This window comes from Otolemur garnettii, unplaced genomic scaffold, assembly GCF_000181295.1.
Source record: "Otolemur garnettii isolate 467f Iridium unplaced genomic scaffold, OtoGar3 scaffold00049, whole genome shotgun sequence".
Classification (NCBI taxonomy): Eukaryota; Metazoa; Chordata; class Mammalia; order Primates; family Galagidae; genus Otolemur; species Otolemur garnettii.
The window spans coordinates 5,625,732-5,639,246 of record NW_003852444.1 but is presented as its reverse complement, the minus strand read 5'-3'; the positions used below and the strand labels follow the sequence as shown (position 1 = coordinate 5,639,246).

At 43.4% G+C, this 13,515-nt stretch overlaps 1 protein-coding gene across 2 annotated transcripts in view; it reads right to left on the bottom strand.

Annotated features, from left to right (window-relative positions):
- ZC3HAV1 (zinc finger CCCH-type containing, antiviral 1) overlaps positions 1 to 10,476 on the bottom strand; it is a 65,850-nt gene extending 55,374 nt beyond the window's left edge. Inside the window, exon 1 of one of the 2 annotated variants that reach the window (XM_023514220.1) lies at positions 9,607 to 10,476. In XM_023514220.1, the coding sequence (XP_023369988.1) occupies positions 9,607 to 9,914 (308 nt within the window). In that variant the 5' untranslated portion in view covers positions 9,915 to 10,476. The remainder of the gene's footprint in view (positions 1 to 9,606) is intronic. The other variant, XM_023514219.1, reaches the window with a different exon arrangement.
- Positions 10,477 to 13,515: the final 3,039 nt, after the last annotated feature.

Below are 13,515 nucleotides of genomic sequence, written 5' to 3'. Positions count from 1 at the left end.
AAAAAAAAAAAAAAAAGAAAAGAAAACATTCTGCTTAGTGAAAGAAGCAGACACAAAGGGCTACATATAATATTTCATTTTATAGGAAATCGGTGGTTGCCAGTGATTAGAGAAAAAACAGAATGAGGAATGATGGCTGGTGGATGTGGGTTTCTTTTTGGGGTGATGAAAATGTTCTAGAATTTGATAGTGGTGATACACAACATCATGAATGTATTTATTGCCACTGAATTGAACACTTTAAAATGGTTTTATCAAAAAAAAAAAAGAAAGAAAGAAAATAGGGCGGTGCCTGTGGCTCAAGGAGTAGGGCACCAGCCCACATATACTGGGGGTGGTGGGTTCAAACCTGGCCCCAGCCAAAAATAAATAAATAAATAAATAAAATGTTTTTATCTATTTTAAAAATGGTAATAAATCAGCGCCTGTAGCACAGTTGTTACGGCACCAGACACATACATGGAGGGTGGCAGGTTTGAACCTGGTCCAGGCCAACTACACAACTGCAACAAAAAAATAGCTGGTTGTTGTGGTGGGTACCTGTAGTCCAAGTACTTGGACTGAGGACTGAGAATGGCTTAAGCCCAAGAGTTGGAGGCTGCTGTGAGCTGTGATGCCGCAGCACTCTACCAAGGACTCTGTCTCAAAAAAAAAAAAAAATGGTAATAAATAAATAAAGCCTATTACAAACAAAAATAAATAGAGCTCTAAGATTGCCAAAAAGTAAAATGCAAATAAGAAGTACTAAGACATCAAGTAAGACAAACTTTAAAAAATGAATAGTAGGGTTTAAAAGGGCTACAGATGCAGAATATATGAAGAATTAAAACCACAGTGAGATAAAATTTCACATTCCTTGTATTGGTACAGATTTTAAAAGACTGCTGATAGCAGTTGGCAAGGATATAAAGCAAGAGAATGCTCATATTCTTCTAATGGGAGTAGAACTTGGCAATCATACTTTGGAAAGCAATTTAGTATTATCTCATAAAATTTAAGTATGAAAATTCCACTATTAAAAAAAAAAAGAAAAGAAAATCCCACTATTAGATACGTAGGGAAACTCTTACATGTACACAAAGAAGCATAATATCAAAATGTTCAAAGCATTATAGTTCAAGGGCAAAAAGTTCAAAACAATCTCAATTTTAATAATAAGAGAATTGATACATAAATTGTGTATATTCATACAAAAGAAAGCTATATATGTCAAAGAATCAAAAGTAGTTCTTCCCTAAAATTTGTGGGGTCCAGAGCAAGGCTCTAAACAGAGGGTCATGTATAAATATCTAAATACTTAACAGTAATAAACTAATCTAAGAAATAGTTAAATAAAATATATTCTTCCTATCATTACAAATATGCTTTCAGAACAACCAGGAAGGCTGAGTTCAAACTTAGAATTCATGGACTCCTCTGAGTTCCACAACAGAATACTGCAAAGTGGAAGAAGTCAGCCAGCCCAAGCTCCCAACTTCTCTTTCCACCCCCGGCTCCGTCTCACACTGCTAGTGCCACCCCACAGAAGCAATGGACACACTAGGCTGTACATGCAAATTCCTTCCACAGGCAGGAAGACCCAGAAGAGAAGGGCTACAGGCCTCAGAAGTGGCTTGAGAATTCCAGGGGCCAAATAACAGGTGTGGGGATCACTGGTTTTAAATAGGGATGACTCTTTAGACCCGCGGACTCTTCAAAAACTAGGTAAGGATGCGACAGAGGAGGACCAAGACCGGGGTTAGTAAAGCACAGCACACAGGACAGACGTCTATCTTGCCCAGGCCTCAAGGTGGTACAAAAATAGAACCTCCTATGTTAGAAGTGAGTCTCAGGAATGTCGCGTTGAGCAAACAATAGCAAACAGAGCAAGCATTGCAGTATCCAACCATCTATAGGTTCACAGGTCTGAATACAGGCAAAAACAATTCTAAATATTACTTAAGCATACCACATACAACTATGTAGAAAAATAATACATGGATGGGAGAAGTAAACACCAAACATAAAAACAGCATTTAGCTCTTCTTACTATTTCCACAAAGGGGAGATGACTGAGGAAGAGAATTCAGAGAGGTTTAACTGTGTCACGTTCTATTTTTTAAGCTGATTTGAGGGTACACAGATACGCATTGCATTCTTTGTATATTTTCTTAAGACCTAAATATATAACACATATAAAATGTAATTTTTACAAGACATCACATAACTTTAGCAAGAAAATGCTTTTTAAATTAAAACAATGTCATTTCACACCTTTCCAATCAGCATAAATCAAAAAAGTCTCATAATGAGAAGTGTTAGCTGGCCAGAAAATGGGGAAACAAGGACATTCGGAAGACAAAAGTACAAACTGGTATCACGACTTTCATTAGTAATTTGTCAGAATCTGGAGTGGCTGAAGCTGTGAAACCATTCAGCCCACAAATCTATGTTGGAGAAGTTCCTGCTATGAGCACTGAAAGACACGTATATATTCTTGGCAGCATGATGTGTTATAGGAAAAGACTAGAAATACTGGAAAAATAGGTAACTGAACCCTGGTATAAATCATGTGATGAAATAACAATTTAACAGTTAAAATGAGTAAACTAGATCCTTATGTGTTAATATAAACAGATCTCTGAAACAACATTGAATAAAAACTTTAAAACACATAAAATGATACTACATTTTGTATATGAATACAAATACAAAAGATGCCCCCAAAAGTACATACATTTTACAAAAGGAAAAAACTGCATTAACGTTGTTATTCAATATATACCAATAATTGGGTAGCGCCTGTGGCTCAAAGGAGTGGGGAGCCAGCCCCATATACCGGAGGTGGTGAGTTCAAACCTGGCCCCGGCCAAAAACGGCAGAAAAATAAATAAATAAAATAAATAGATAAACTATATATATATATATATATATATACCAATAACAAAAGATGAATACAAGTCATATTGGGCACCTTTTATAACTGCAGAAGGCAAATGTGACTGCACTCCAGCCTGGATGGGCAGAGTGAGATTTTGTCTCTAAAAACATAAAATAATAGGGCAGTCCCTGTGGCTCAAGGAGTAGCGCGCCAGCCCCATACACTGGAGGTGGTGGGTTCAAACCCAGCCCTGGCCAAAAACTGCAAAAATAAATAAATAAAAATAAAAAGATAAAAGAAAATAATAAATAAATAAATACATAAATAAGAAATAATTATGGCTCGGCACCTGTAGCTCAAGTGGCTAAGGCGACAGCCACATACACCAGAGCTGGCAGGTTCAAATCTAGCCCAGGCCCACCACACAACAATGACAACTATAACCAAAAATAGCCGGGCATTGTGGTCCCAGCTACTTGGGAGGCTGAGGCAAGAGGATCACTGAAGCCCAAGAGTTTGAGGTTGCTGTGATCAGTGATGCCACAGCACTGTACCCAGGGCAATAGTTTGAGATTCTGTCTCAAAAAAAGAAAGAAAGAATCATAAAATCATGGAACGGCAGGATTCACACCAAAAATCATCACTGAGGATGCTTCAGGGGAAGGAGAAGAATGAGACTGGGGAAAAGAAAAAAGATAACATTAGGTCTATTATAATTGTTTATTTTAGTTTTGGGGTTTTTTTTTGAGACAGAGTCTCGCTCTTGCCCCAGGCTACAGTGCCATGGCATTACCTTAGCTCACAGCAACCTCAAACTTCTAGGTTCAAGCCCTCAATCCTCCCACCTTGGCCTCCTGAGTAGCTGAGAGTACAGGCACCCACCACAACACCCAGCTAATTTTTTTTCTACTTTTGGTGAGAACAGGATCTTGCTCTTGCTCAGGCTGGTCTTGAACTCCTGAGCTCAAGTGATCCTCTTGGCTTGGCCTCTCAGAATGCTAGCATTATAGATGTGAGCCACCGTGCCTAGCCTGTTTGTTTTATTTTAAAAGAGAAGCAAAATTTAAAAATAAATAAATAAATAAGAGAGAAACAAAATTGATAATTGTAAACATTCAGAGTTATAAGCTTATATCATATACGCTTTTATATAACATGTCATATATGCTTTGTGTTTTTTAGTATTTTTTTCTATTTGTGAAATAGTCACTTAGTCCTCTTCCCTATCTACCCACCCCCTCCCAAAGTTTCAACTAACCAAGCGGGAAAGGCACACAAACAGGAAAGAACCCAGAGGAAACACCCACATTGGCAGAAACCACAAAGCAAGTAAAAGACACTCAGACCGCCTTATGCAGTTAAACAGAAATCATGCTTGAAAAAAAAAATACAAAATCCCTTGAATTAATAACTTTATATAGCTAATGTTCACTGACTACCATAGTAGGAAAAAAAATTTCTTTGAGGTCACAATGTTTTATTAGGTCAAGATAGGTCAAAAGATAAGTGAGTTACATAGGTTTCACAAGGGCCCCGGCTCAAAACTAGCATAAGTTAACTACAACTCACATGGCAGTTAACGTATTAAGAAGTCAGCAGGCCAAGCAGGGTGGCTCAGGCCAGTAATCCTAGCACTCTGGGGATCTAGGACAGGAGGATCACTTGTGCCCAGGAGTTTGAAGTGACAGTGAACTATGATGATGACGCACCACTGCACCCTACCCAGGTGACTTAGTAAGACTCTGTCCCCACTTCAAAAAATAAAAATAAAGTCATGCAAATCTGGGTTCAAATACCAACTCTGCCAGTCATTAGCTATGGGACCTTCAGTAAACTTCTAAAGAGCTCTATGCCTGAGTTTCCTTACATTAAAGATAGGACTTAGAGCTCCGGCTACCTCAGGAGCTATAGTAAAGACTAATTTGGATACCATCTCCAAAGTGCTTATCATAGTCAATAAATGGTGATTATTTTTGTGTCAGAACTGGGATTAGAACTCGAAGTATGGGCTCAGCACCTGTAGCTCAGCATCTAGGGTGCCAGCCACATACAGTGGAGCTGGCAGGTTCAAATCCAGCAACAATGCAGTTGTCATCCAAACAACAATGACAACTACAACCAAAAATTAGCTGGGCCTTGTGGTGGGCGCCTATAGTCTCATCTAGTTGGGAGGCTGAGGCAAGAGAATCGCTTAAGCCCAAGAGTTTGAAGTTGCTGTGAGCTGTGACACTACAACACTCTACCAAGGGCAACGTAGTGAGACTCTGTCTCAAAAATAAAAGAATTCCAAGTATGGGCCTATCTTTCAGCAAAGCAAATAGAAATATCCACATCAATGCTGAAGTGAGCCCTGCTGTCAACTAAGATGTATAACTAAAAGCATTGCAAACAAAAAGACAGGAACAACAAAACAGACAGGAGAAACTCCATCTATAAATTATAGTCCTACATCAGTATGGAGATTTCTCAAAGAACTAAAAGTAGAACTACCATTTCATCCTGCAGTGCTACTAGCTACCCAGAACAGCGGTTCTCAACCTGTGGCCAAACTGCAACAAAAAAACAGCCAGGCATTGTGGCGGGCACCTGTAGTGTAGCTACTTGGGAGGCTGAGGCAAGAGAATCACCTAAACCCAGGAGGTGGCTGTGAGCTGTGACACCATGGCACTCTACCAAGGGCAATAAAGTGAGACTGTCTCTAAAAAACAAACAAACAAAATTTAAAAAAAGATATCAAGAAAAAATAAATTGTCCAAAGAAAATAACATTACAGTAGGCTCAGCGCCTATAGCTCAACCGGCTAAGACGCCAGCCACGTACACCTAAGGTGGTGGGTTCGAATCCCCAGCCCGGACCCGCCAAACAACAATGACGGCTGCAACCAAAAAATAGCCGGGCGTTGTGGTAGGCGCCTGTGGTCCCAGCTACTTGGGAGGCGGAGGCAGGAGACTTGCTTGAGCCCAGGAGTTGGAGGTTGCTGTGAGCTGTGATGCCACGGCACTCTACCCAGGGGGATAGCTTGAGGCTCTGTCTCAAAAAAAAAAAGAACATTACAGTACTATAGACAAAATTGTATAAGTTCAACAAAATGCAAATTGTCCCAACACAGAGAGAGATCAGTTTACTGAACTGAAAAAGTAACCTCAACATGAGTTATCAACTAGCTAACAGACCCATTACTCTATAAAACACAAAGAAAACCCCTAAGATTCAGAAGTGGGGAGTTTTGGAAGACAAAGTTTTGCTAACAGGAGAATATTTAAAAAGCAGGCTGGGGTGGGGGGCCAGGTTTTCTCCACTTGGAAGTTAAAAAAAAAAAATTCTCCCAGAAATCCTTATTAGAATACTTTATATATTAACAGATTAGAAGTTTGTAATTCAAAAGCAATATAAAAGAAAATTAAAAATATGGCTAGATTAATAAATGTAGGAAGTTTTTTTTTTTGAGACAGAGTCTTAAGCTCTGCCCCTGCGTAGAGTGCCATGTCATCACAGCTAACAGCAACCTCCAACTCCTGGGCTCAAGTGAGTCTCCTGCCTCAGCCTCCCAAGTAGCTGGGACCACAGCCACCCCCTCCCCAACGCCTGGCTATTTTTTGGTTGCAGCCGTTATTGTTGTTTGGCGGACCCAGGCTGGATTCAAACCCGACACCTTAAATGTATATGGTTGGCGCCTTAGCCACTTGAGCCATAGGCACAAGCCGGAAGTAAGATTTTTATCACTCTAGTTAAAAAAAACAATAATTCTCTGAAAGGTTTGATCAAACTTGCAAAGATCAAATAATCCCTATGTCATATATACTCATAAAATATTTAAAAAGTAGGCTTAACAACCCAATTAATAAGTTTAAAATGGGTTTTTTTTTGCAGTTTTTGGCCGGGGCTGGGTCTGAACCTGCCGCCTCTGGCATATGGGGCTGGCGCCCTACTCCTTTGAGCCACAGGCGCTGCCTAAAATGGTTTTGATGTTTCAAACTGAGCAAATATATATCATAATAAAATCATAAATTTCTAAATATTAAATATGTAACAAATTGAAACAAAGTTTCTAAATATATCAGATAAGTAACATAAAAAACAATTATGGAGGCTCGGCGCCTATAGCTCAACCGGCTAAGGCGCCAGCCACGTACACCTAAGGTGGCGGGTTCGAATCCCCAGCCCGGACCCGCCAAACAACAATGATGGCTGCAACCAAAAAATAGCCGGGCGTTGTGGCAGGCGCTTGTGGTCCCAGCTACTTGGGAGGCGGAGGCAGGAGACTCGCTTGAGCCCAGGAGTTGGAGGTTGCTGTGAGCTGTAATGCCACGGCACTCTACCCAGGGGGACAGCTTGAGGCTCTGTCTCAAAAAAAAAAAAAAAAAACAATTATGGATTATGTCTATATAGCTTTTTTTCCTGAAAATGCTAGTAGCATTTATAAGACAATATAGGAAATTTGATATTAGATGATAATAAAATTGTGATTTTTAAAAATGAGATCATTGTGTTGTATTATATTAATAAAATATTATCCTTATCATTTAAAGATACTAAAGTATTTACAAAGCAAATGATCTCCAGGATTTGCTTTAAAATAACAACTTGAAGTTTGGGGAAAATCAATGAAACACAATTGGCCTTATTTTGAAAACTGTTGAAATAATGCATACATGGGAATTCACTATTCTCTTCTCTCTCCTATCAAATATGTTGAAAATATCCATAGTAAGAAATTAAAAGAGAAACAGCACATTATTTAAAACTAAAAGCCAGTGCTACTTCGGTGAGAATTTTTTATAACAGATAAGAAAAGAAGATAACTAATCTTTCCAACCCTGTTGTCATTCTAGCACTCTGGGGCTAGAATGTGCTAGAATGTTCCTTCCTTCTCTATTCTCCACTGCCGCCTTCATCTCTTTCGTGATTTCTTCAGTTGCGAGTGATTAGATGACTCACTCCCTCTATACGTGTAACTTGCCACGATGCACAAATTTCAAATTGCTGCCTCACAACATATTAAATATTTAAATAAGGAAACATTAGAGAATAATCCTTTTCTTTACGTTTTAGAGTGAACTGGAAGGGTTTTTGCTGTAAACAAATACATTTTTTAAAAGTATTATTTAGACTTGGTGCCTGTACTCAGTAGTTAGGGCGCTTACCACATACACCGAGGCAGGAGGTTCGCACCAGGCCTGCTAAACAACGACAACTGCAACAAAAAAATAGCCGAGCATAGTGGTGGGCGCCTGTAGTCCCAGCTACTTGGGAGGCTGAGGCAAGAGAATCGCCTAAGAGTTGGAGGTTGCTGTGAGCTCCATTCCTTTCCAATTGAGTAGGATTACATTATATGAGAATAACATGGTTGGCGTAGCTATTCTGTCCTTCATGAACACTCGGAATGTTTTCAAGGGGACTATTATGAATAAAAATACAATTATCATTATAAAATATATATGTACTATATATATTCTAATCTACTTAAAACACTGGTCCTTTGTGTTTTATTACACACATATTTGGGCCTGAATGACAGTTTTTTGTTAAGTGTATGAGTGAAAATTTGACAACCATCATTCTGGATTCTGGGACACCGCTCAATCTTTTTAAAAATGGACAAAGTGAGAAAAACAACTGAGCGAAAGTGCCTTGGGACAGAAAAGATGAGAAGAAAAACTATGGCCAGAGAGAAGCATTCGTTAATTCAACAAGGCATTCATTGCGAAACGGGAAGGAGGAAGCGGACAGAAGGGGAATGGAAGACTTCGCAACAAGGACGCGTGGATGAACGCCTTGGGAAGGAGAAGAAGGATTAAGAAATTGGGCAAAACGTCAGAGACCCTGCCTGGAGAGTACGATAATGAGTTTGATGGGTACCAGGAGATGTTCAGGTGCAGCTGTTCCTCACACACGGGGAGATGAAGACCCTGATTCAGTAGGAAGCGCCGGGCGGCGAACGTTAAGTCTGGAAGCCATCTTGTTAGATGTGGCTGCTGAACCCGACGGCCTGAGCTCTCGTAGGGTGAGAGTTAGAAGACAGTTACATCAAGGCTTACGTGAAAAAAAACCTTGGAACACATCTGCATTTTGGTGGTAAAAAAGCGAACGGGAACACACAAGCAGATGCTGGAGACATAAGCTCCACTATTTTAAACCGATTTAAGATAGTGGTCCCAAGAAGGGGTAGTCGACGGTGCGGGCCACCGGGGAGAGACACCGGGAAGGTTCTCTGAGAGAGGCTGCCACATCTTTGGTAACCTTGAAGACAGCCAGGTGTGCAGATTGGCGCCAGATATCAGAAAAGTGGTAAGGAAGGGAGAATGAAAGGACTACGAAGAGAGAGGCAGGCAGAGACCCGAGGTGCGCTGGGAAAACCCCAGGACGTCTAGGGGAGAAGGCAGCAGAGAGGGGAAGACGCAAGATACCGTGGAGGTATTTTCCTCCGTTCTCAAACCTGCCTCCAATTTTTCTAGGCCCAGACTTGCCCAAAGTACTTTATTCTTCTCATTGTTATGGGCGGGCGGGGGGAGGGTGGAGATTGAGCCCGGTCTCCACCCGGCACCGATCGCTTTAGCCATCCATATTCTAGGAAAGATCTGGAGCGCTGAAAGGAAGGGAAAGGAAAAGGTAGGCGCGCGGGCCCCGCTGGGGCTCCCCAAAGGGCGCGGAGAAGGGAGCGCCTGGAGGAAAAGGCCGTCGGGTGCTGGGTCCCGCGAGGGCGCGCCCCTCCCGGGGCAGCTGCCCCTGCTTCCCGGCGCACTCACCGTTCTGACTGCGAATAGTTGCACCGGCCCAGAAGGTTGAGCTTGCAGAGATGCAGGTTGTCGCAAGGTCTCTGGCAGTACTTGCGACGGCAGACCCGGGCTCGAGTGGTGGCCACCACCGACCGGGTGACTCCGGCCCTGCTGCCTGTCTCCAACACCACGAAGCGATCGGGGCCGGCCTGCTCCAGTAACTCCAAGAGCTGCGCCTCAGGGAGCGCGATCTCTCTGAGCAGCTCGTCCAGGGACATGCGGCCCCCATGGGCGCACAGGATTTTGGTGATGAAACAGCACACATCTGGGTCCGCCATGGCGCACTGGCTCTTCTGGCTCCGCCGGGGCGCGGGACTGGACTTAGAGTAAAACCGAAACTTACAAGTGTCAGGGGGCGGGCGCGGGCGGTGCCGCTTCTGGGCGCGCCCTAGAAGAGCGAGTGCGCGCTCTCTGCCGCCGTTAGCTGAGCCCGGCGGTTTCGGTTTCCTGCTCGGCTCTCAGGTCTAGAGGTCAGATCTCACCGACCGCGATTTGAAGTCAGCAGCTACGGCAACCGGTCAGATAGAAAGTGAACAAGCCCGGGCAACTCTGCGGCGGCTGCATGACCGCACACCCGGCCCCTTCTCGATTCTAGGCTCGGTGAGGGTGCGGTTCCCCAGCTGAGCTCCTCGAGGCTTCTTCGGAAGCAAGAGAAACTAGAATGGTCTTAGGGAGCTGGTGGAGTTTTTATAAACCAGTGGGGCAGATGACGCAATTGAGAGGCTTCTTGAGTCCTGTAGTTCCCCAGATCAACAGTTCCCGGAAAGAACTGAGCATTTCCTCAGATCAGGGCGCTCTGCCACCCGCGTTAGTGAATCTTCGCAACTCCACAAGTTAGATATCTGCACTTGTACTAAGGATGCTTGACATAGGAACTCCTTTTTATTTTTTGCAGTTTTTGGCCGGGCCCGGGTTTGAACCCACCACCTCCGGTATATAGGGCCAGAGCTCTACTCCTTTGAGACACAGGCTCCGCCCAGGAACTCCTTTTGGCGGGGGTGGGGGGGGGTCTTGTTTTTGTTTTTAATCTCTGTCACCCAGGCTAGAGTGCCGTGGCTTCAGCCTAACTCACAGCAACCTCAAACTTCTGGTTTCAAGTTATCCTCCTTGCCTCAGCTTCAAAAGTAGCTTGGACAACAGGTGCCCGGCTAATTGTTCTAGTTTTAGTAGAGACCGGAGTTTCACTCTTGCTCAGTCTGGTCTCAAACTCGTGAGCTCTGGTATTCTCCAGCCTAGCCTCAGCCTCCCAGAGTGCTAGGGTTACAGGCGTGAGCAACCGCCCCACCCCCGCCAGATGTTTGTAGTTTGAAAGAGTGCTGGGACTTGGGGCCTGTAGCTCAGTGGCTAGGGCACCAGCCACATACATAGGAGCTGGTGGGTTCAAACCCAGACCCGGCTTGCCATGCCAGACAACAATGACAACCACAACCAAAAAAATAACCGGGCATTTTGGTGGGTGCCTGTAGTCCCAGCTACTTGGCAGGCTGAGGCAAAAGAATTGCTCAAGCCCAAGAGTTTGAGGTTGCTGTGAGCTGTGACATCACAGCACTCTACCAAGGGTGACAGTGGGACTCTGTCTCAAAAGACAAAAGAAGAAAGGCTCGGCTCCTGTGGCTCAAGCAGCTAAGGTGCCAGCCACATACACCTGAGCTGGCAGGTTCAAATCCAGCCCGGGCCCACCAATCAACAACAATAGCTGCAACCAAAAAATAGCCTGGTGTTGTGGCAGGTGCCTGTAATCCCAGCTACTGGGGAGGCGGAGGCAGGAGAATTGCTTGAGACCAGGAGTTGGAGGTTGCTGTGAGCTGTGATGCTACAGCACTCTACCCAGGGTGACAGATTGAGGCTCTGTCTCAAAAAAAAAAAAAAAAAAGGAGTGCTGGGCAAAACATGTTTACTTGCTAAGTAATAGCAGTGACCAAAACATGTTTACTGATGGACTGATAACCAGACCTAGGGTGCTCAGACTCTGCCTTAGAGAAACTTGTTTGGCCATTGCTATAAAAGTAAGATGCTCCCACAGCACACCAGCTCACTGCACTCCAGGAAGGCTATGAAGCTGATGGTGTTCAATGAGACCCCTGTCCTAAAACCAGCTCCCACAGACTCCCATCACCTTCACTTGAACACACATGTCCTGTCATCTTGATTTGAAACTAGCCTTCTTCATAAGGTCTTCCACGTGATGCCACAGGCCTGTAGCTGCCTCCTAGCACCCCCCTAAGGACTGAGTAGGACTGAACCTTTGCTTGGGAATAGTCTATGAATTTTCCGTTCTTGGAGGATCCTTCCTACATTCGTAAACTTTTTCTTTTCTCCTGTGAATCTGTCTAATATGTAGGCCCCCAAACACAGGACACAAGTTGGAAGAGGAAAAAAATTTTTCTTCCCAACACTCACAAATAAAATAGACATGTCATTGATCAGATAGGAAAAATCTCTTTTTAGAAAATAGTAGGATCTGGTTGTCAAATTTGAAATTCATCAAAAATAATTATTGAGAATTCCCCTTGGTGTGGTCATTTGTGACAGATGAACTATGTCTTTTAGGAATAGAGTACTTTCTTATGGAAACCAGCCAAACATGGGGCCCTCGTAAAAATCATCTGACTTCTTATTCCCTCTGGCTGTTGCTTCTATAGTTGTCTTTTAATCCACTTGGCCTTCTTCCTGGTCTGACAGGTTCCTAGGGATCTTTTATTATGAAATTAACTAAGTTCAATGTGTTTATTGACTGGCTTCTATGTGGTCCTTAAAGGAGTTAGTCACTCTGAGCATGCAGAAGCTTAAGAAATAGTCCCTGCACTCAAGGAGCATGTGTATAGGAAGACCTGAAAAAAAAATTGAAAAGTAAGGGAATCAGTGATTAAATGCTGCAATGGGTATACAGAAGGTTAGAGAATGAAGAGTCCACTCTGGGCTAGAGTGGTTGGATGTACAGATGTAAAATCTCCCTCAGTCTGAAGCCATGAAAAGTGTTTTAAGGAGTTGCAGGAAGGAAAAAGGAAATCTGGGGAAATTCACAGATTAGGTTCTCCAGGAAAGGGATTTGGACGTGGAATTGTGGAGGCTGAAGCAGGTCCATCTTGGTTGCTAATTAACCCCTATTGCAGGAATGCCCTGAGATTTCTACTTTATCTCCTTTACAGTAAATCCTGCCCTTCGGCAGATTCACAGAGCATTCTTGCCTTTAGCTGAGAGGTCAATTTTGGTTGTCCTACACATTCCTTCCCTAAGCTCTAGGTCTGGTGGGGGTGGTGGTGACAGTTCAGGACTCAACTGTCTCTTGGCCTCCCAGGACGTGGGTTCTGTTTGTAAGTCACTATTAGATGTTTCTTTCTAAGAAGCTGGATATGTGAGCTTCATTATTCAGCCTCTCAGCTTGCTCAGACTTGTGAGGGTAAGTCTGCTGTACAGGATTCACCAGGGCATGGGACTGGACTCAGAGGAAAATCAAAACTTAACAAGTGTAGGGGAGCATAGTTGGTTAGGGATCAGTCAAACTTGAATACAGACCTGTCAATGTCTCTGCCAGCCCAATGGGGAGCTCTGGAGCAAGAACTGGACTTTGGGAAGAGAAGGCTGGGCCCTTGTTGCACTGCCTTGCTCAGTCATTGGAGGGCGCCACCACAGAAGTGAGTGACCAGCTCAGATGCTAAGGTGGATCCTGAAGGCACTAATGCCAGAGGCTGTTGACTAGTCATACTCCTTGAAGCCAAGCAGTAAGCCCTGGCTGAAGCAGACCTGAGTGCCACACTGTGTCAGCAACAGTCCAACCTTTACACCTTGTTCGTCTCTTTCTCATTTGTATTCAGGAAACAGCTCTTTCAGGGCTACTGTTCCTATGAGGAAACTTGCAAGAGGAAAAATAGTGGAATA